Source organism: Urocampus carinirostris, chromosome 18, assembly GCF_059441175.1.
Source record: "Urocampus carinirostris isolate Australia breed hairy pipefish chromosome 18, RoL_Ucar_1.0, whole genome shotgun sequence".
Classification (NCBI taxonomy): domain Eukaryota; kingdom Metazoa; phylum Chordata; class Actinopteri; order Syngnathiformes; family Syngnathidae; genus Urocampus; species Urocampus carinirostris.
This window is the reverse complement of record NC_142366.1, coordinates 6,275,116-6,298,980: the sequence shown is the minus strand read 5'-3', so window position 1 is coordinate 6,298,980 and position 23,865 is coordinate 6,275,116. Positions and strand designations below refer to the sequence as shown.

The 23,865-nt window shown below is 40.7% G+C and overlaps 2 protein-coding genes and 1 long non-coding RNA gene across 3 annotated transcripts in view; 1 reads left to right on the top strand and 2 right to left on the bottom strand.

Annotated features, from left to right (window-relative positions):
* The window catches only part of rreb1a (ras responsive element binding protein 1a), a 52,374-nt gene extending 46,984 nt beyond the window's left edge, over window positions 1–5,390 (bottom strand). Inside the window, exon 1 of the mRNA XM_088322428.1 lies at window positions 4,881–5,390. The gene's annotated coding sequence lies outside the window, so the exon portion shown is untranslated. The remainder of the gene's footprint in view (window positions 1–4,880) is intronic.
* LOC148348228 (uncharacterized) lies at window positions 5,248–18,253 on the top strand. Its single transcript, XR_015847648.1, has 4 exons — window positions 5,248–5,603; window positions 7,226–7,269; window positions 12,257–12,338; window positions 14,541–18,253. It is a non-coding gene; the product is annotated as an uncharacterized LOC148348228 (long non-coding RNA).
* A 72-nt stretch (window positions 18,254–18,325) lies between these two features.
* On the bottom strand, window positions 18,326–23,098 carry LOC148348227 (coagulation factor XIII A chain-like). Its single transcript, XM_088322430.1, has 17 exons — window positions 22,951–23,098; window positions 22,778–22,844; window positions 22,402–22,687; window positions 22,037–22,285; window positions 21,848–21,966; window positions 21,684–21,791; window positions 21,261–21,435; window positions 20,973–21,111; window positions 20,773–20,876; window positions 20,456–20,544; window positions 20,231–20,384; window positions 20,045–20,157; window positions 19,786–19,957; window positions 19,458–19,612; window positions 19,246–19,382; window positions 19,069–19,174; window positions 18,326–18,861 (listed from the first exon to the last, which is right to left on the bottom strand). Exons 2-17 carry the CDS (start codon window positions 22,805–22,807, stop codon window positions 18,805–18,807), a joined length of 2,193 nt encoding a protein of 730 aa, XP_088178556.1. The 5' UTR covers window positions 22,808–22,844; window positions 22,951–23,098; the 3' UTR covers window positions 18,326–18,804.
* Window positions 23,099–23,865: the final 767 nt, after the last annotated feature.

Below are 23,865 nucleotides of genomic sequence, written 5' to 3'. Positions count from 1 at the left end.
AAACATAACTCGACTACATCTTTTAAACAAAACATCTCAATTTATGATCACTCAAATGAACTTTTAAACGTTTTTTATAAGTCTTAATAGCAACACAACCATTCAGAGGTTTTCAAAACATTTGTTCTTTGACTTGCACAAAGGTTTAGAATCTGATTTACAACAGAGGATGACTTTTAGACTTCTAGAGCAGCGCTCTTGGACGTGGTGCATGCGGCACTAGGGTGCAGTCTAAGGACAGCTGAGGTGCCCGCGGACCTGTTCTGAAAATAGCTTACCAGTGCTGGGTCACTGTGATTTAAGGGGAAAGTTATTATTTTAGTGGTTGAGTCTTTGCAACCCTACTTCCAATAATTAACCTGGTAACAACATAGTAACAACATGGTAATACGTCATTTCAAAAAAAGCATATCAAACTGGGTACCGTTTGCACTAATTAGTAACAAAATGTAGCTCTCAGCTTGATAAGGGTTAGAGAGTCCTGTTCTAGAGTGTTCCAAGTGGATGATGGCATCACCTTTTGCCATGATGTGGGACTAACACAACGGGTCAGAGAAGAAATAAACACTGAACCAAAAAATGCATGCTGCTGCCGAGCCATTTGCTCCGAGGCGTCAACATCGCGGGGTGGTGGGGTGGGTTTTTTACCTATCCACATATGTCTCCCTTACACCCTAACCCCATCAGTGTCCAATGCTTGTTGTCTACACACAGGCTGGCAAGTGTCACAAAGCAATTTTTGATTTCTTCAACTTTGGCCTGCACCTTGCATTTTCTCCTCCCCCTCTCTCCTCACCATCCCTCACCCATTGGGGGCATGGAGAGTGGGTGGGAAGGAACCTAATCTTATCTAAAAAAGGCTCCCCTATAAATAGCGTCACGCGCACAACAAGACACCAGCAGCGGCTTGCATCCTATGTTTGTTTGTCACAGCTTTTCAAAGAAGATCTGCAAAAGTTGAGCAAGCCATTGCAAGGGCACGTGACCCAAAACGGATCAATGCGTATGTGAGTGCGTTGTGTTAACATGAGGTTAATGTGGAGATAGCGAGCGTCTCAAAGGGACTATGAAAGCTCTTAATTAGCTGCTTGACTTTAGTCCCTACTGAAACAAACACATCCCACTGGAACTCTTATTAACACACACACACACACACACAGACACACACACACAGACACACACACACACAATACAAAGAAGTGTAACAAATAAATAATGGAGTGTAAATTAAATGAAGTCCACAGCTCCAGAGGAGGCAATGTATCATCATGACAATGCTTGTTGGATCTTCATTCCTGTTGAATATTAAATCTTTCAAGCCACTCCTCACAAGGAGGGCCCTAGTGGAGTGTACTTTCATTTCAAAATTAATTGACAGCTAATCGTTAAATGCATTTTTATAAGGATACAAAAAGTAGGATTTAGGAATCTCTCATCTTTTCTGACTCCTTAATCTTTAAACTAAGATATTATGAGACATTTTTTACTATAAAAATTATACGACCATAGGTTTCAGTATCAGAATATATTTTCAAAATTAAGACCCATTGTGCTTAAAACAAAACCTAGTCGTGAAAAAGGGCAACAAACAACAGGTAATTGATTAAATTAAAATAATCCAAAACTTATTCATTTGACAAACTCATACAACGCCTCAGTTCAGAGAATTCTGTCATATATGAGAGCATAGCAGTGAACAGAAAAAAACAGATAGTAATTAACACCGCACAGAAGAGCATTGGCTGCTCTCTTCCCAGTCTGGTGGACACTGCTGGCTTTTGATACTGCAGCAGAACCATCAATATTAAAAGGACTCTTTCTACCCTGGCCAGCCCCTTTTTGACCTGATGCCCTCTGGTCTGCTACAAGCCCCTTAAAACGAGGATAAACAGGCTCAGAGACGGTTTCTCCTTCAGGCCCATCGCCACCCAAAACCAATGCGAAAAACTGAAAATATATATCTTGCGACTTATTTGGAAATGTTTGTTGCGGCTAAATGTAATTGCACTACTTTTAATTTTACTACTGTTACCATGCACTATTCTTTTATTGTACATTTATTATAACTTAAAACCAGTCTCTAACTATGTTGTAAATATTTTGTCCATCTATCCTGGTAGTCTTGTACCTTTTTTCTCACTTTAAAGGCTTTTTTACTTGTTTACCCTAGAGTACCAGGTCTATTTTTATTGTATACAATGTTTCACAAAGTTGACTGCAATGACAATTAAGACAATTGAATTTAAAATAATTCATTGACATTTGAACCTTTCAACATGACACACTAAATTGAGTAATGGGGATGGAATTTTAAAAAAGATCAACTATTATTTATTTAGTGCCACTCTTGTCCCCAGTGTCACTCATATTCAAATAGCTTTCTTCACTATTCATTAATTCCTACAGATACTTTTTTTTTTTATCAGTGGCGGAAGACTTATGTTATCTTTTAAGATATTTATAATTTTCTTTAAAAAAACACTTCTGAGCTAGCTGTATTGCATGTTGACTTTCAAATGCAACTATTTCAAACTGAGTGCTTAAAAAAGGGACATAACATTACTTTGCTTTGATTGTGAGTTTTGAAAACAATTTGACTAAACTGTCTATGATTAAAGAATGAGGCCAAATGAAGATGTATATATCTGAGTGTTTATTTTTTGCAGTTATTCTAAAAATAATTACTTTTGGACATTTATTATTTTTTGCAGTAATAGAATGTTTACAGAACAAGGCCAAAAATGAGATGAATGTTTTAAAAGAGTAGCGAGAATGTGAGACAAACTTGATACACCTATATTATCTTTTTCCTGTATAGCTGAGGTATTGGATTGCAAAATGTACTGGTAGACACAATATTATATATATATATATATATATATATATATATATATATATATATATATATATATATTAGGTTCCCTTTCTGACATTTTTTTTTCAACCTAGTGTGGCCTGTAAATCCAAATGTTATGTTTGCTCACTCCTGCTCTAGTGCTTTAATGTGTATTAATATAAGTTAAAAACTGCTAAAAGTGTATTTTCTTTAGATTTTGTGATTTTGATGAATACTTGATGGAGTTGGGTTTTTTGTGCTCAAAATCAAGGAAAAAAACAACAACTCTTGAAGCATGGCTCGGAGGATGCTGTTAGCATCCGAAAAACAAATACCGTAACCAATGGTTTCTATGATTGGCTCAGTGGGTGAGCTGTCAACGTTATAATTCAATTTTTGTTTGTCTCTTCACATAAGGAAAATCAACAATCTACAGGGACAATAACTGGAGGTATGGCCATTACATTGATTATTCGATGTCATGTGCTTTTTGAAACATCCCTTTTATTGTCATTTGACCTTCACCTGGACACATCATCCCGATCAACAATCATCTTTGACACAAGAAAATAGTCACACTGATACACAATGTTCATGCAACCTTTCGCTACTGCTGCGCAATAAAACTCATTACAAAACTTTTTGCAAGTTTTTCAAACAACGCGTGACGTCACACTAGCACAAGCATCATTTCGGTGTCGTGTACTAACAAGTTGAAGAAACAAAGTTACCTAAGGCAATCGCAAAAAAAAGTGCTCAAATTTTACCAGCTCGCAATCATTGACCCGGGCAGATAAGACACGTTGGTGACGTCACAACGTCTCGCATCATCCTCCGCGCGGGGCTAAGCTAAGCGGCTAACGGGCTTGCCACAGCCAAGATGCTTTAAAGGGCGACATGCACGCGCGAATCAACGTGGAAAGTCAAAGTGGGAGGTTGTGCGCGCGAGTAAGTTGGTAGTGGGAGACAGGGGGAGGGGGGATGCAACAGGCGTCACGTCAACGGAGTGACGGAAAAGTGTCGAAGAGTCGTCGAAAAAGTTGCAAAAACATAATAAAAACCGATATGTTTCGCCCAGTCTGAGATGTTCGACGGTTGATCGACGCAACGGCGAATTTTACACAACAACAAGGCTCATTTTCTTCATAAATTTGTCTGGGCAAGGTCACAGCACCACTGTGCAGCTCACAGCTGTTAGCCGTGCTGAAACCGGAAATTAAGACTACTGCCCTCCAAATTACAACACATGAAAGAGGCATTGCGGTTGTTAATATATATAGAGAAATTGTACCTGGTTTAAAGTAAGTGTCTTGTGTCATTGTGTTGTATAAGTAACGAGTATTTGTAATTAGGTTACAGTAGATGCATAATGATGTGCGGGAATAGTAACCCATCGACACATCACACATTCAAGCCAAACGATGAGCAACCATCACGAGTCACTTTCGCAAACGTCGAGAACGACAATGTGTAAAATGATCTATTAGAGTCACGAAAAAAATAAATAACTAGAACCGGTTCGTTTCATCATCCAGAACCGAACTCAACAGGTGGTTTAACTGTGAAAGCGCCCACAGGAAACCGGTGCTCTGCATGCCGCTGGCCTGACGGTGGCGTATGCTAGCTTTACACATGGCCACTAACTAACTGACGAACAAGCGAGGCTCCGACCAAAGTGCACTCGAGATATGGATGCTCGCCTCCGGCAGCCAACACACTTTGACCCCACCCGCACGGTTTCCCCTGAGGCTAAAAACGTACCACGACGACTTCCCATCCGACGCAAAGTTTCTAAAACAATCGAATGCGCTTTAAATTGCTGTAATGGAAAGAGGAAGGGGGGTAAGAGGCTCTGAATTCCACCGCTTGGATGCGCATCAAACTAGGAAGCAACACGGGGAGGGAGCAAAACTCCCCGCTCGCCATCTTAAAGTTGACTTCGACTCACGGCAACAAGTCAACAAGCAAACCACAAGTCACAAATAAAACACCCATCGAACATTAAACACCCTCACTCCGCAACTTCGATAAAAACAACACTTACGGTGGACTTTATCGGGGTTGGGTTGTTCGGGCCGAGACATCGTGGCGGGCCGATGATGACGAAGGTGATGAGGATGAAAGCAGTGACGACGGAGAGGCTGCAAAGTTGATCCGAAGAGGAGACGAATCAAAATGGCGTTTCCGAAAGGGATGTGCAAACTTGGACAAACTTTACTCCGGCTTCTCCTCCCTCCCCCTCCTCCTCTGTTTCCTCCCCTCCTCTTCCTCCCTCTCTCTCTCTCACTCTCTTTCGAAGTCTCTCGCAAGTCAAAAAAGACTCGAAGACTTGTGTAGTTGAGTTGTCGGCCTCTCCTCCTTCTCCTCTTCCTCCTCCGTGTGTGTTTCTAAAGCCGCGTACTAAAGCCCATCACGTGTTGTGTGTGTGTGTGAGTCTCCAAGGGGACGTGGCCATCAAGCATCTCTGTGCACGCGCATCCACAAACGGGAAGCTTCTCCCTCCTTTAACCGAGCAACTTTCTAAAAAGTTTGAAACCTCGTCAAACACCTTCGCGGCTTCCCCCACCCGACTCCCGGCGCGTTGCCTCGCCCCCACCGGCTCTTGTTTCTTTTCGTCGAGTAACTTTTCCCCCAAACGGCCGAGCGCAGCATCCGAAGAATGGCAAATCTCGCGAGAATACGCGCGACAGGAGAGGGCAAGGAGGATGCTAAAGGCTAGTAGCTACAAATTGCCCAGCCTCTCCTGTTTGGCGAGTTTCTCGCACCTGTGAGTAATTTAAATCAACATTCAATTGAAAAAATGTTGACTTTTGCAAGCTTAGTGGGTTTTTTGTATGCATTTTTCTGTTTAAAAAAACAACTTTGTATTTGTGTGTTTGATGTATTTGGACAAGTTAAATAAGTTTAAACTTGAAATATTAAACACATAGGTGAAATGTCCTTTGATACGAACACTGATATTTCACTCTTTTTGGGCCCCATCAGACTTTCCCATAGAGTAATTCTTCTTTTAAAAATAACTTGTGTAACTTGAAATATATAGATTCCTCGGTTTTCGTGGTTAATGGGGACAAGAACCACCCACAAATAGTGAAAATCCGCGAAGTAGCGTCACACCATCATTAAATCCCCCAAAGTGTTAAACTTACCTCGAGAAGATTCCATTACTGACTGAGTGCATAAAACTGTAACTAAAAACAATTCTAGATCTAAAAATAATAACAACGTGTAATAGCAGTTGAACAAAGGGTTTTATTTATTCAGGTATGAGCGAAGAGCACCCACTTACTTCAACACACACGCCCTGTTCACCCCTGTGTGGTCCTGGCTTTATCAGCCCTTTACCCCCGGGCAGAAATTCAAACACTTGGACCCATGGTTTTATTGTAAACAAAACTAAAATGAAATTGGAGGGTTTCCTCTTTCAGAGTACAAAAGCAATTGAGAGGGCTGCGCGCTAGCATCAGGGCTGCTCGAACGGAGACAGATCTCCGCGATGGTTAAAATAAAATTGTTCCTAATGTAGCAGTTTCACCCGTGTTGTTGCTCTTGGTCGTCTGTTTCATGGCTAATGGACCTGGCTTTGGCAAGATGCAGGGTTTGCAGAGTAGCCTTTGAAGAATTGCTAGCCTAGCTGCTAGCAGGAGGCCCAACCAGCAGCACTGCTCTTGCTTTCTCCTAGACACCGCACTAGTATCTTCTGGAACCCGATAATAATCCCACAAAGAACCCCCTGGTGATCAGCATTTCTTTGCGTTTTTCTGAGTTTTCTTTGAGTCAGATTTATTTGATGAATTTATTTTCATTGTAATAAGCCGCTTAAAGCTAGAGGCCCTTCCCGGCTTGTTTTGATTCGGAGACGTAGACTGCACATGCCAACCCTGGCTGTTTGAATGACAGCATACACCAGCCTATCAGAGTCATGCCCACCCAATACACACACACGCGATCTGCCCCGTGCAGTCTGTGCTAAGTCCGACCATAATAAAGGATACGATTATATAAATGACCACAATTCCACTAAGGAGTGAACTGGTGATATATGAAGGGCAAAGTAGCGAGGGGTCTCTGCTGTTCTCAAAAGAGACAATATTTCATGATAAAACTGTAGCAAACCACTGTAAAATTCAGTATTTTCAAATATCAAAGAGAATCCTTTTCAGTAGGCGTTAAAGCAGGCATGTCAAACATGTGGCTTAAGTGTGAAAAAAGCGAATCTTTAGGTAATTTCTATCAAATGTTATGATTTTTTTTAATACAGACGCTCCCCGACTTACGAACATTCGACTTAGGCAAAACAGTAGCTACGATCATTTTTTTCGGGATGACGAAAAATATCCGGACATTGCTGTAAGTTAAATTTTGTATTGTGCGCACCTTTTTTTTCAGCCACTTTTTACCATGGAGGACCTCTCGTCGCGGAATTCACAAAAGTAAGTAAAACCTCACTTTATTTATCTTAATGGAGCGTATTATTTTATCAAATGTTTATTTTTTTAGTACAAAACACTACAGGTTACCTATACAAGCCTTAAACATACTTATATATACTGGACTGTCTCAGAAAATTAGAATATTGTGATAAAGTTCTTTATTTTCTGTAATGCAATTAAAAAAACAAAAATGTCATACATTCTGGATTCATTACACATCAACTGAACTATTTCAAGCCTTTTATTATTTGAATATTGCTGATTTTGGCCTACAGCTGAAAAAAACTCAAAAATCCTATCTCAAAATATTAGAATACTTCCTCAGACCAAGTAAAAAAATAATTTTATGACAGCAAAACTAAATCAAACATTTGAAAATGTCCATTGATGCACTCAGTACTTGGTTGGGAATCCTTTTGCACGGATTACTGCATCAATCCGGCGTGGCATGGAGGCAATCAGCCTGTGGCATTGCTGAGGTGTTATTGATGCCCAGGATGCTTCGATAGCGGCCTTCAGCTCATTTGCATTTGTAGGTCTGGTGTCTTTCATCTTCTTCTTAACTATACCCCACAAATTCTCAATGGGGTTCAGGTCAGGGGAATTAGCAGGCCAATCAAGGACAGTGATGCCATGGTCAGTGCACCAGTTACTGGTGGTTTTGGCACTGTGGGCAGGTGCCAGATCATGCTGGAAAATGAAATCCTCATCTCCATGGAGCTTTTCAGCAGATGGAAGCATGTAGTGCTCTAAAATCTCTTGGTACACAGTTGCATTTACTCTGGACTTGATGAAACACAGTGGACCAACACCAGCAGCTGACATGGCTCCCCAAACCATTGCTGACTGTGGGAACTTCACACTGGAATTCAAGCAACTTGGATTTCGCTCCTCTCCAGCCTTTCTCCAGACTCTGGCACCTTGACTTCCAAATGAAATGCAAAACTTGCTTTCGTCTGAAAAGAGGACTTTGGACCACTCTGCAACTGTCCAGTGCTTCTTCTCCATAGCCCAAGTCAGACGCTTCTTCCGTTGTCTTGAGTTCAGAAGTGGCTTGACCATGGGAATACGGCTATTGTAGCCCATTTCCCGGACACGTCTGTGAACTGTGGCTTTTGATACCTGGACTCCAGCTTCAGCCCACTGTCTTTGAAGCTCCCCCAAATTCTGGAAGCGGCTCTTCTTCACAATTTTGTTAAGGCTGCGGTCATCTCTCTTGGTTGTGCAGCGTTTCCGGCCACATTTTTCCCTTCCAACAGACTTTTTGTGGATATGCTTTGAAACTGCACTCTGTGAACAGCCTGCTCTTTGAGAAATTTCTTTTTGTGTCTTACCCTCCTGATGGAGGGTATCAATGATGGTCCTCTTTACAGCAGACAGATCAGCAGTCTTCTCCATACTTGTGATTTAGTTTACTGAACCAAGCTGAGTGTTTTTAAGGCTCAGGAAACCCTCGCAAGGTGTTTCGAGTTAATTAGACGATTCAGGTGATTAGTTGAATAGCCTACTTGTATACTTTTTCATGATATTCTAATATTTTGAGATAGGATTTTTGAGTTTTCTTAAGCTGTAAGCCAAATTCAGCAATATTCAAATAATAAAAGCTAAAAGGCTTGAAATAGTTCAGTTGATGTGTAATGAATCCAGAATGTATGACATTTTTGTTTTTTCAATTGCATTACAGAAAATAAAGAACTTTATCACAATATTCTAATTTTCTGAGACAGTCCAGTATATATATATATATATATATATATATATATATATATATATATATATATATATATATATATATATATAAACCATAAACATACAAAATATAGCACTGGAGCAACTTATGAACAAATTCAACTTCCAAACGATCTTCCAGAACCTCGTTCGTAGGTCGGGCAGCGTCTGTACGTGTAAATCCTCACCGGCCGTTAAAGGGCAGTGTTGATTATGGGTAGCGTGGTGAATTGGTACAGGTGTAAAACTGCATTAACTTAACTGTTAGAATAAACCAGTGAACTCATTCAATGCCAAACATAAAACCTTTTTTTCCCCATTGTTTGTGAATAAATGTGTTTGGGATAGAAGAACATCCCTTGATTATATGTAGGGTAGGCTGCTAATGTAGGCTGAATTATAAAACATAATACTGAAAAACAAAGTTAGTTTTGAGTTGACATTCTTTTACTGATCCATCCCTCCTCAGAACAGTAAGTCTCATTTTCTCCCCAGAGCCAGTTTGACATCCCCGTTTCAAAGGCACAGTGTGCATGATTTGACCCCAATGAGCAGGTAGACTAGACACCTTGCATGGCTGTCGCTGCTATCGGCGTGTGAGTGTGTATGCCAATGGGTAAGTGTGAAGCACATTAAAAAAAGTATTTTGGAAGGTCTTAAGTGACATGAAATGCGCTCTATAAATACAGACCATTTACCATAAGCCTTACAAGGAAGGAAACATGTCCTGTATATGTATATACTGTATAGTAGATAGATAGATAGATAGATAGATAGATAGATAGATACTTTGTTCATCCCCGAAGGGAAATTCACATTTCCAGCAGCATCCCTGAGCTGAGAAGAACAATCGAAAATAACACGGGAGCTGCTGGAGTGGCTGCCATTCGTGACGGCGCCGGAAGAAAAGATTCAATTTGAATCATGTACAAACAAACAAACAATTGAATCATGTACAAACAAACAAACAAACAAACAAAATATTCATGTTTCAATAAGTGGAGTGTTAATAAAATGGGGGGAAAATAATTTCTGATACTGATAGTAGTAATGTAGTGTGTAATATTAAGTTTCCCTTGTGGTACAAAAAACTTTCCTTCAGTAACAAAAACATTTATTTGAATATTAGGCAAAAATGTGAATTTTCATTAAAAAAATAATAGGTTGGGAAATTATTTATTTTACCTAAGGGAATCCCTAGCTTTAAGTCACCGCCATGTGTTTTGGCATCTTCCTGCTACTCTGTACCCTTGGCACTGGTTTTTGTTCGAATTAGACAATACAGTGCCATGTAGTGGGCAAATGTGGCTTTAAGAATATTTGTGTCATTTCGTTGTCCCCTACAGAAGCCATATACTTTTCCATTATGAAACACTTTTTGAAAAAGCGCCAGAGAGCCCCTAGGGACGGTCAAAGAGCCGCATCTGGCTCCAGAGCCACTTGTTACTGACTCCTGGTGTAGTGCAACTGAAAACGAGCGCTAAAAAGCACAAGGAAGAATTCAAACTTAGGAGATTCAAAGTGACCAAACCATTTGTCTTCATATTTCTTTGCCCAGCCTCTTGCAGAGTGTCTGTGTTTTGTGTACCCTTAGCAATAAGACTAATATAACAGCATTTCTCCACCTACGAATATTTAAAAAAATATTTTTTTTAATAAGTTAGGTTTTTTACTACAAAGAGGCACTAATGAAATAACACAGTCTATTTAAGAAAATCGTTTTATTTTTGTCTTTTCCAATCAAGACTGCATTACATATATTGTGTCATTTGTGTTGTTGGGAAGGAAAATCAATGATCTGAACCCTGTATGGAATTTATCGGGTTCAAAACAAGTTGGGCCATCAATATGAAGTGAAACGTTTTAAATATTTACAAATTGCATTGTGGTGACTTTGTTAACCTTAATGGTAATGGAATGAAGACAACTAGGAAGCCACCTGTACAGTGGATATTCAGTATACGACATAAATCTCTACTAAGGCGGGGGTTGCAAAGTGAAATTGTTGACTAGCCGGGAATCGAAAACCTATGATAATTACCTTAGTCCTTCTGAACCCCTAGTTCCCCTGATCAATTCCTTTTAGGGACTTGGGTGTATTATCTAGTGCCTCCGACTGGTAAAAAAATGTAATTTCGTTAAAAAAACAAAATACAATATTGATTTGAATAACAAGCAAAAATGCATGAATTATCATATACTCATGCAATGAGTAAAATTTATTTATATTCATTTTACATATTATGATTATTGTAATTAAATAGTTTTAAATGTTATTATTATTACATATTTTACCCACCTATAGGGGGCTGATATGATTATCCCCCATGTTGCTGCTACAGGTACCCCATAAAAAAAAAACCTTGTGAAAGGCTGGTTAAAAAAATGGGAAGAAAAATGGTGAGTTTTGGTTTGAGTGTCCATAGTTTGTATTCGTTGTGCTTTTAAGTTGCACAACACAATACAGCAAAATCTAGTGGTCAAATATTACACTGTGTCCATTTAAAATAATAAAATACTATACAATGAGATATTTATTTATGTTTAATATATGTGCATATGATTAAATGTTAGAGTTTTCAGTGCAATTTCACCTAGTTCAATAAAATATCCCGTTTGTGGAAAGTTCTTTTTTTCAGATGTAAATACTTTATACTAAAGGTGAACACATATATGCATTTTTCCCTATGCATCAGTCTTTAGTATTGTTTATTTTTCTGCCAACTGGAGTTCAACTGTAATGTTGTTATAGAAACACAATGATAATAAATGTGATTCTAATAAATAAGTGTACATGTAAAGGAAAAATGTTACTTTATTTAAGTGTTTTGTGACTCAAGCTGCTACACTGGAGTTAGTAGGTGGATGTGGAGGAGGGAGGAGATGGCGGATTCAAATAAAAAACGATGATTATTATGCCCTTAGAAGATTTTCTTGCTGCAATTGCCTCCTTATTTTTCATAATAGCTCCAAGTGTCAATTGGTTAAGGCAATACAACTTCTTCGCATTTTTTGATAATCACAAGCTTTGTTTTATAGGTTATTATGCTTTTGATTTATCCTTTAGCATCAATGTAACCCTTGGGAACAATAGTGAATAAATTCAGTAAAAAATATAGTATTCTTACTTGCATTTCCCAGCCTAGCCACTGGGGCAGTGGTCTCGTGTAAACTGCAGTGTGAATGTTTGAGATACAAATATCTGACAGCTAAATTTAAACGTCCACTGTTGCCATGTTCCCTTTCGCTTTCCCTCCAGGCGTCCATCACCGACCCGGCCCCTTTATCATAACCGACTGCTGCTGCTGCTGACGAATACCACAGTGACCATGATGGTCAAGGTAAGTGGCTCTTGTCAAAGTTTAGTGCTAATATCAGTCACTCTATATTCATGGTTCTTAAAAAAGCGAGTTGGCCATTTTTTTAAGATTGATTTGTATTTATCCCCTTGTTTTTCTTCTGTCGGTGCATCCCGAAAACTACAGAACAATGCATCATGGGGTTCCATTGGCAATACAATGAACCCCTTCTATTTGCTGTACACAAAGATTGAGCCAGCTCATGAATATGTAAAATCCCCATATAATTGACTAAGACTGTAATCAGCAGTCTAATTAGATTTTTTTTTTTCCCAGAATTACTGGACAATAATGAGAATCTAAGAATAATTATTCCTATAGGGGGGTAGAAATCAAGTTTTTCGGGACAACTTGTGGCTTAACAATGACCAGTTGTCGAGACCCTTTTCGATCCAAAGAGACATAATAGAAAAAGATTTTGATTTTTTTTTTTTGAGAGAGCCACACCAAATATTTTACGACAAAATTCTACAAAATGACGAACCCGCTCTCCTGACAAAAGGAAATTTTTCCACAACTGTTATTTCACTGTGTGACGTTTAATGATTTGATCAAATTTATGAAACAGGTGCTGGAGCCCATCCCAGCTCTCTTCAGGTAGTGGGCAGGGTACACCCTGAACTGGTTGTTAGCATCCAGAAACAGACAACTCACTCCCTCATTCACACCTGGGGACCTTTTGGACCGGCCAATTAACCTTGGGAATGTGGGAGGAAAACGGTGGAAACCCACGCAACCATAGGGAAAACATACAAACTCTGCTCAGGAAGTCGGGTAGCTGGATTTGAACCAATGACCTCAGAACTGGACACACTAACTACTCAGCTGCTGTGCTGCACAAAATGCCTTGATAATTGAAATAGTTTCTTTTAATCGATGATAACGTGTTGATTAATTGTTGAATTGTGGCACCTCCACCTTTATTTTTGTTGGACACACATCTCAAATATGTAGTACAACACACTGTGTAAAATATTATATTCAATGATGATCAGGTAGGATTTGATTTCCAAACATGAAAAGTTGCCTGGCATACGTTTGCTTTGAAGTGCTAGCACTTAAGCTATTTGATTGTGATGAGGCCATTGTTGCGACCTTTGGAACCGTTTGACGCTGCTAATCTCATCACTTTGCTTTTCTATACTAACCGCTCCTCTGAGAGGCGAATGTATCAACACGTCAGGTCACATGGCACTTCCATCACAAAAGCAAGCTGAGACTTAATTGCCCATCAATAAAATTTAGGCAACTTTATTTTTAAAAACTCATATGGCAAGATTGCTGAACTTAACATACAATTTGCAATTATTGTAACACCTTTGAAATATTTTATATGATTGCCATCCAGCAAACCAAAGCAAAAACTTCCTCACTATTTTTCCTGGGTTCATTTTTTTCTTTCTTTTTTAACGGTCAGAAAAGTCCTGAACTTCAATGACTGTCAGTGCCCTTTTTTGTTCTTGTCTCTACGCAGCCTTGTTGTCAGTGCAAGCAGTGCACATAAGTTAGAACATGCAATTAATTATGGAAGCCACTAAAAACCTTAAATAATTCATCCTGACAAAACAACTCCAAAGGATTCAATTAAACGGAAGATGTACTAAAACTTCTTCAGGCCCGACAACGCTAATGCTTAGCAGACTCTTTGCAAACCAGCAAAGTTTGATTATGTTGTGCAGCTTATAAGAAGGTCAGTAAAATATTGAGTCTTCTGCTCCACTCCTTCTCCATCCCCATACCACAAGGCCTCTGGAACAAGAAGGTGAAATCCTGAAAGCATCTGGGAAGGAGTGGCAGGGACTCAGAGTTGCGTCTCGGACAGCACAAAGTGTGTGATGTTATTTATTGGCCAGTCGCCATGGAGATGTTGCCGAGGAGCCAAGCATCGGCCACAATGGATTGGATTCATCCATTCACACCGTGGTTAGGATGGAGAAGCTTGTTGCTTTTGGGAATGGCTCCGGAGCCACCTTGACGTCTGAGGGCCCCAGCTTTCTGGTTTAATTGTCGTCAAGTGGAGGAAAAAGCATGACGACGGACTTTTATCTTTCAAACAAGCAGTTGCAACATTTGGAAAACATTTAGATTTAAAATATCGGTGATATGGTTACGGACCATAAAGTAACTTTGCCTACTATTGAAAAGTTGACAAAAGTGGAAATAAAACCCTGTTCACTCCCTCAGCTCCTTCTCCTTGGCTTACCTTGGCGCACAGAGGTCACATGAGAGCGACACCTGTTGGCAGCATCGGTATGACGGAATTGAGCCCCGCAAAAAACATCTCCAGCTGCGCCACGCCAGCACAGTCAGAAGATGCAGCAAGCGAGAGGGGGAGGGCCCCGCAAAACCGGTTTCCAATAGTGACGGATGATTTGCAGCTAACAGTTGTGTGCCTGCCAGTCGACACTTGTGCTTTCCTTAAAGGAACAGTATCGGACAAGGGTGTCTTGACTTTCGCCCCAGTTGCGCATAAAATGAAACCTCTGCTGCATTACCCTCATTTAGAGCAAGATAATCATTTTGCATCACAGCTTGAAGTGAGTCTAACTTAAAGTGACTAACGTGGATAAAAACTGAATGTAGTGACATGTGGAGCGCCAAGGGAACATTGAGTTGCATCCAAAAGTTACTTTACATCCAACGCTTAGTCTTAGAGTTAAGCAGTGCTTCTCAATCACCTTATTTTCACGACTTTAGGGTGCACCATGTTAAAAGGCGCAGTCTCCGTAGCTTCTTCTATTTCTGTATTTAACACTACATAGGGCACAATAGGGCGCAAGAGCACTTTGCTTGCGGCGTGTTACAACAACACAGACAAGTGTACAAGTGCGCATATTTAAGTCAAGTCATGTTTATTTGTATTGCCCTTTATCACAAGGAGTCTCAAAGGGCTGCACAGACCACAGACTATTGCGAACTACAGATTATTATTACACCAACCCCTGATCTAAAACCTACATGAGGGCAAGGAAATATTCAAAAACCTCAACATGAGCAAAACTGAGCTTCGTTGTGGTTTATTTAAGTTTTGATTACAAAGTAAAACAATATTTTAAAAAAAGCTGGTGCTAAACTAACATTTTTTACTGGTAATCAAATACCAACAAATTGGTTCAAAATCCTTGTCCTCGGTTCCAGAACAGACCAGAACAGCTGAATTAAATCTCCAATAAAAGTTTGACTTTCTTTACTTTCAGAGTCGCTTTCCGTGCCGTGCAGCTCTTTGGAAATTATGCCAGTTTTTGCAAACAACAGTCCGGGCAGACACGTTAGCCAAAGCGTCGCCGAACCATTCTTTTCATTATAGTCAAGTAATTTTTATTTGTATAGCCCTTAATCACAAAAAGTCTCAAAGGACTGCACAGATTATTGCACAGACTATTATTAGAAACTATTATTACACCATCCCCTGATCTGAAACCAACATGAGGGCAAGGAAAAACTCAAAAACCTCACCAAGAGGAAAATGAAGAAACCTTATAGTCTGCTGGAAGTTGTATTCCTGGTCCGGATGGAACAATAACACAGTTTTATGAAACAAATGCGCCAAGACGATAATAATAACTCTAAAATTGCTATGGCGTTAGCGTCCACAAGTATTTCTGCAAATTTCGTGTGACGTCACATGTCCTCTTCTGCACAAGCGGAACACAGGAGATGTATAAAAGTCACAGGCGATGGCATAAAAGTCCCATTTTGTTGGAAATGTGAACAATATCACAAAAACATTGGATTTCAGCCAAAAAATGTTGTAAGTCAGTGACTTGGCCAAGGCTCGAACCTGTCTCGCAGTTGGGCGCCCAACTCTAAGGCCACCGAGCTGGTTTACGTCCGCTGCTTTACATCACAAAGAAGGGCGCGCCTCATAATTTGAAGAAAATGTGAGACTTTTATGTGCATCTTATGTTCGCGAAAATAAAGTATTTTCTGTCACAAGTACCATATACCCATCATAAACTTCCTCCTCTTCGCTTTCGGAAGGAGACTTTTGTTTGACTCTTTACCCAGGCTCCGACCGCCTGTCTCCACATCCGTGTTCATTTTCTTTTGTAGGGACACTTGAGGATCTGCTACAGTTTGTGTCTACACCTCATACTTAATCCTTATACTAAGTGCTTAATGCACTGCATGTAGGCTAAGTGTAAACAAAACACTCTGCCAATGAGAACGCTACTGCACTCTAGTGTAGTGGAGTTGCAATTGCACTTGATTCTAGCAAAGATTTTAAAAAAGTTTCCCAATGTCAAACACACCCTCGCCCCCCCTTGACGTAGCCTCGGATCCCCCCCCAGGAGGGCCGGCCCCATTCATTGAAAACCAGTTTTTTTCGCACGGCTTGTGTTTTAAAAAGGTCCCGCAATAGTCAAAACCTGCAAAGTAAATTCATTTTTCAAATACTCTATTATACTTTGAAACCAAAGAACAAACCTTATTTACATGCTCAAGCATTTGTTTAACAAATAAAAGTACTTTATTTTATAAATGTTTTCAAACCACTTCTGTATCTTCAAATTATAGTTTTCAAAATAATCTTTTGATTTCAGGAGACCACGTTTTTACTGCACATGATACTTGTCGCCATCATGTATACGTTATGGAAAACTTACTTTCGAGGCAAAAACTTAAAAGCCATAAATGGGCCTTATAGAGAAGGAAATACATACTGTGTTAATCTATTCATTGTGTAGTTTGTGTTCCAACAGATTTAGCCAATCAGAATGCAGAACACAATGCACAATGAAAATCTGAGAAGTAGTGAAACTTTCAAAAGTAAACCGCAATTAAGCAAGGGATTACAGTACTTGAAGTCAGATATTGGTGTTGTTTGTAATTAATGTCAAGCTACATATAAACAAACCAGGCACTAGTTACCAGGCAAATACAAAGAACAAAGAACTAGCAACAATTCCATGGCGGAGCACTTAACAACAACCAACACACTGGTCCCCATTCAATGACAATGCAAAATGAGACAAACTATGGACCGGTCAATGAAACAGTCATAGATAAGACCACTTGTTGGTGTTTGTTTTCCAACTATAGTCTCCAGTGACACATGCCAATCTGAGAAGAAATACGCTAAGTGCTAACCTCCACACAGGATGTCCCATTTTTCACCGTATCTTTGAAACTGCATTTCAGACTGGGACCACACTGACATGCTGCAACAACACATCATTTGTCAACTACACTAAAGTGTGTAATGGTGTTTTCTTTTACTTACTGCATTGTGAGGAACTGTTTAAGGAGTTGGGTTTTAAATCAATTATTGTGGTTATGGCAAGAAAATGTTAATGGGTGTCCTCACAATGTTATATGTTTAAGGATTTGTGCGGTTGTCCCATCCGTGTGCTATCTGGATCAACCGGTTTTGTGATGCTGGTGCATTAGTTACAGTTGTCATGACAACCTGCTTGCCCTGGGGTCTGGGGGGCAGCTTGGTGACGCTTTCTTTAAGGGACAAGGAAAATTGAGTTCCTTGTAAAATTTGACACTTTATACCCTCCATTCCATTCTCTATCTCTAAACTTCACACTCTCATACTTGATCTCTCGCTCTGTTATACAGACAATCACAAAATAACACCCACTTACTAATGTGTTTGTGTAAAAACTTACTACACACGGGTGGACACTGGTGAAAAAATTATTGTTGTGCTCTCTAGTGGCTAAAATGAGACCTACACCATGTGCTTATTTTGGCACATACTGTACAGTATTTTATTGCTTTGGTCGTTTTTATAAATGTGGGTTTGGCTTTCCGACTGCTCTGTAAATAAAAAAAATACCCACACAGATGAATAAAATAAAATATGTTGTAGAGTCATTTTTATGTACCGGGATCGTGTATTAATTGTAAAGTGTTGTTTTCCAAAATTAAAATTCATCTTGATACAACATCGGTATCAGCAAAATTATCATATTTAGAGACCATTTGAGTGCTTTTTACTTTGCTTTATTATTAGTAGATAATCAAGTGATGCATTACAGAACACAAATCAAAATAGAAACAATCAAATGGATTTGCAACATGACATGTCGTGTCTGTGGAATTATCATTAAAAAATCACGTTTTCACTCAAAGGACTTTGAAATTAATTTTAACAAATGAAACGGTTTATGCATTTTTGAAGTAAAAAAACAAGTACTGTAGATGATGAAACTTGAAATATGTTGTTGGACAAGAACTTTGGAGACAAACAATTGCGAATTGCTTCCAGCAATTCATGAAAAGGCTTTTTTAGCCGAATATTGAATTTTCAGAAAATCATCAGAGTTCCACACTGTATTTTAACAAACTCAAATTTTGGGCTGACTTAATCATGTTGCTACCTTGATTATTAAAAATGTTTTGATCTTTGTTCATGTTTTTATTATGAATGATTCGTGTTTGAGAAAAGCATGTGATCCACATAATAAGCAAAATGTTGTCTGCATCCACCTCAGCCTCAAATATCTGGATCCTCAAGCTTGTCCTCAACTATGAAGTCAATCTTTCCCCAAATCTGCCAAAGAATCACATGGAAAAACACATACAACAAAGAAAAAGACATCTCCAGTTTACCCATTTAATGATACAAATTGTGTAAGGAAAAAAAAACAAGAAAAGACATAAGATGTGTATTCAGAAGTGATGAATGCAGTAAAATAAATTTCAGAAGAACAAAGTGAAGTTAAAATGTAGCTGTAGTCGCTGAAGGAAAACATTTTACCTCACACAGATTGGCACTGGACATCACGGCTACCAGGGTGCGCGTTCCTGTTATTTGTGGGATGAAGGACTCCTTCCAGTTAAAGGAACTTTGTGGTTGGAGAATGCTGAAGCACACGCAAAAGCACACATGAACGAGAAGATACAGAAGAGCTATTTTACCAGCTAAACGACATACTTGTAAAACCGTGTCCGGTTTGACATGACCCGAGGACCCTCTATGGCCAAAGCAACATTGTAGATGGGGAAGCTGAACGTGTTGACGAAAGAGACGTTGACGAACATGTCCTGTCCAACCGCTTGAATCCCGCTCACCTGTGAGGCAACACCACTGTGGCTTGGACTTCCTGTCTTGCCCAGATGTCTTGCTGAAATCTTGAACTTCCCTACCTTGAGCTGGAGCTTGGGGGCCTTCAGGTAGACCACTTTCATGGTGCTGAGGTATGTTGTCTCACCACGACCACCCAGAATAAAACATAGGAAGCGCTGGAAGCCCAGGTTCTTCAAGTACTCCTGAGCCTTTGTCTTCACTACCACACGCTCAGCTGGAAGTGATAAAGAGATAAAAGTAGGCCTATCTTGCCTTCGAAAAAAAATGTTCTTTCATTAGAGGGCAATTAGCCTGGTTGATATATATAAGTCAAATGATCCCATAAAACTCTGTGAACTGCGAATGGCTAGAGCGGTACCCTTTGTCCATGGCCAGTTAGAGACTCACTTGTGTGAGCTGGCAGAGTGATCTCGATGGGCTCAGCCTTAAAGCGATTTGACATCACGCCCGTGTAAAACACCACAGCGCATGTCAGCAATGCTTTGATCGTTTGGTCCGTGTCTGTGTTGTTCTGGAACTCCACCACCAGGTCCACATCCTTGCCTAGCTCAAGCTGGTCCTATGGATGTTGTCAAGACCCAGATTAAGAGTCAATCAAGACTTTTTTGAAATATAAAGGCACAAGGATACGACAGAGGCACTTGACCTGTTGAGTTAAGAGTGCGCAAGTGATCGGATTTTCTGGGACGGGATCGCCGTCATCTCTTGTCATACCAAAGCCTTGGGCAGTCACCATGGCCTTGGCCTCATCAGGGCTCCCTACTCAAGCAGGCACACATTTATTTGAGTAGAGCTCAGAAGGCGGTCTCGGTCAAAATCTAGACGATTTCACCTTCAGGGTACTTGTACGTGTAGGTAACGTCATCTGGGGCATCTGCCAAGATGTGCTTGGTGAAGAGTCCCCTTCCAACCAGTCTCTTGTCCACAAAGGTGGAAATCACATTGCCGTATTTGTCCTGGGTCAAGTAAATGACATCGCTGTTCACCTGAAAGAGGCACAGACAGATGTTAATTGCAGAAGACATGGTAATAGATGTGCCCAGATTTGGTTGCAAACCTCAGCATAAATGAAGCCGCCGTCGTAGGAGTGACCCACCAAACCCTCCTTGATGGCAATTACTGAGGCAGGCCCGCAGCGGTAAAGACCTACACAGAATGGGACAGTATCATAAAGACGGGAAGTGCACAGATACTTGGTCAGAACTACTCACAGAAAAACTTGTTTCATTGTGAATAGGGAAGACATGGAAAGTCATGGAGTTGAAATTGAGATGTGACTCTTGAATACCAAACGAAAGTCCTACTTAAACTGATTGTGACTTGGCGTGTAAACATCTTGTTCTGGCCTGCCAAACTGATGCACACCCCACATACCGTCGCTGGTCTCCTGGGGGGTGGCGTCCACCACCTGCCACCCACTCATTCGGGGGGGCAGGTCACGCCGCTTCATGAATACCTCATTCCAGCAATGGTAGTTCCTGTACAAATATCCCAGACCATTGACAATGGATAGACTTCTCATTAAGTGGGATGGTCTATTTCTGACATGGCAGTTTGAACGTGCATGGACCCACCAGATGGAGTCATGTGTGTTGCGCTCATCTGCAGATCCATCTTCTTTGAAGATGAGTTCTATTTTCAGGTTGCCGTTGTTGTCATGGGCCGAATTAAAATTGGAGATGATTCTGGCTGCGATGCCTAAGCAACGCAGAACTGCCAAAGGACAATATTTGTCATTGCTACAGTGACCAACAGAGTCAAGAGTTTGACTGCCTTGAGATCATAGAGCCCTACATGACTGAAAAACAGGGATAACAACAAAATGGAATAGTACAATAATGTATTGAAAGTAGTGCCCTCACAGGTATTGAAGACACCAGCAAACACCCAGCACTGGCCATAGCGCACAGACCGTCCCGTGTTGGCATACTGCAGCAGGATGTTTGAGCTGCCCGTCCACAGGGTTGGCGCTGTGCCTCCTGAAAAGTTCTCGCTCCAGTTACCCACCAGGACGCCGTCTTCATCCTGGGAGTTAATCTGTGGTTGAGAACAGGGTGAAGAGACAAGACATTGAATTCTTAGCATTCGCCAGCAATCAACAAGAGGACTTGTGACACAGGAGCATAATGCTGATAGCAGAGGGACTGATGGAAGAAAAACACTGCAAAAGGCCATGCGCAAATCCGTTAACTCCAGACAGACAGAACAAATACAACTGCAAAATACAGCAACTTAAACTAGCTGGCGGTCATTATTGCCAATTTCGCTGGAGAGTTGGAACTCACCAAAGCGGAACCTTTCCGCACCATTTTGATGGGGTCGCCACGGTTTTTGATGGGCATGCGGCAGGCGTCCAGGAGGTAAATGCACGCATCTAAGACACCCCGGTCAAACTGTAATGATGCAAGGTGTTATTCGCTTGTGAAACTTGATTCATCCGGTAACGCACCTGTCCATAAACCCAATCACGACTAAGCAAAGTCTCCTTGGAGCCCATGTAAATGGCACCAGTTTCATTTAGAATGTACTCTTGTCGCCCTTGTTCGTCGGGATAATACACAATATCCTCTGCAGACAACCCAAAAAATCAACAACGAGGAACAACGTGGCAAATGTTTGGTGTGTCAGGCTAACCCACCAGCATTCCAACAGTTGAAGAGGATGTAGAAGTCATTTGCAGGGCGTCTCGGAGTGCGATACAAACCTCTTCCGGTCACGGCAGCAACGTACATACGGAACTTCCCCACAATGGTGTCGGCTGGTGGCGTGATTCCCACTAGCAGCCATGAACCTTGCGAGTCCACGATACGAGCTGGCCAGCGCCCCCTGTGGCGCGTTCCGAATGTTGCATACTCCAGAGTACGCAGACGGACTGATGGGTTGGAACCTGAAAATTGAAGAAAGATGAAAAAACATTTACTGGCAAGCTTAGATTTTGTGACTGTAGTTTGACTGATTTAAAATTAGGTGACTTCAGCAAAAGTGTTCAGCCCCGCAACCTACCAATCAGAAACTCCAGCCTGAACCTGTCCCTTGGGGTGATAGGCCGGGAAAAAGTGATGTGTAAGACAAACTCTTGCCCTCGGCGGATCACCAAGTGGTCGATCTCGTAGGCATGGGTTCGGTGCTTAGGCATGTTGATTTCCTTGCACATGTTCACGTCCTCCACAGTCAGTGACCCCGACCAGCTCCGCGGGTCCAATTCGTCGTCAAATTCCTCAGGTGGGTCTTGGAACGCTTCGAATAATGGTAAATCATCTTCGTCGTTCCCCAGGTTACTGACGGAGGGCTGCGTTCACATTTTTGTTTGTTTTTAGCTGGTGTGAAGCTTTGGTAGATACGAATTGTTGAGTTTAAAGTGTGTGAACTTCACACTCACCTTGTTTTTGTACCGTCCTGTGGTGTCCATAACAGCCCAAAATGAAAGATGCGTGGATAATCACAAACTGAGACAAAACAAACAGACACAAGAACTTTTCTATACCTCTGTTTGATAATATTCAAGGTGGCTTTCGTCCTGGACCAATTGTCCACAAATGTTCTGGATCTTACCTGTGTGAAGGATGCTCTGTGTTGTGACCACGACATGTCGAAGCTCCTTTAAATAGCCATGGAGGCATCTAGTACTTCCCTTTTTGCAAAACAAAACTCACTTCCTCTGACCTTGAGCATCCTGCACCAAGGTCATAACGACATGCCCGGTACCATGAAGTTAACAAAGTAAACTTCTGTTTTTTGGGACAGTCTCTCAGTACACTCAATAAGGATGTAAAAGCAGTAGAAAAGTGGAGAGAACACATGTTGTATTGTTCTGGCATTTTGGGTTTGAACCTGAGTTCTGGACTGTACAAGTGTGGTACTCAAAGCATGCTATCAAGTTAGCATTTCAACATTATTAAAGGACAATAACTTTTATGATGATGCAATTGTTTGTTTGTTAGTGAATGCAAAATTTAACATTTAATCAGGAGTCCCAAATTTTATACAGTACAAATTGACATAAGATCTTCACATGCTTCTGGAGCACTGGCAGCATAGACGCTGAGCTCACGAGTTAACCGAGTAATCACCCCCCCCCAAAACTACGATGATGTTTAAACATGAATCGTAAAATAATAACAAGAAAATTTGTGGGGCTTAAGGGCAAAGAAGTTTGAAGATGAGACCGAAAAGAAGACAAAATTGAAGATGGTGTGTCGGCAGGTGCCAATTGAGGCGGCGGGCATATACAACACCTAATGCTTGCGGAATTCGCCAGCAATAATAAATAAATCCGCGACCAGAAAAAGGAAATAGAAGAAGTGCTATCAGCTTTCAAAAATGAACTCTAAAATGAGATGAGAAGAGAATTATTTCAATTCTTGAGAGAAATTAACGGGAGGGTGCAGCGCAAGGATATGGCTGAAGCACACACGCGACTCGCTCAGCTGAAAGAGTGTCACTGTGACACAAAAGAATCCACCCTTT

Excerpts from the sequence above, each read along its gene's own strand:
- LOC148348227 (XM_088322430.1), bottom strand. The coding sequence starts at position 22,807 with ATGGACACCACAGGACGGTACAAAAACAAG. Across the intron at positions 21,792-21,847 it reads GTGATTGGGTTTATGGACAG|TTTGACCGGGGTGTCTTAGA; the intron begins GTGCGTTACCGG and ends GCATCATTACAG. Across the intron at positions 21,436-21,683 it reads TGCGGAAAGGTTCCGCTTTG|ATTAACTCCCAGGATGAAGA; the intron begins GTGAGTTCCAAC and ends TCTCAACCACAG.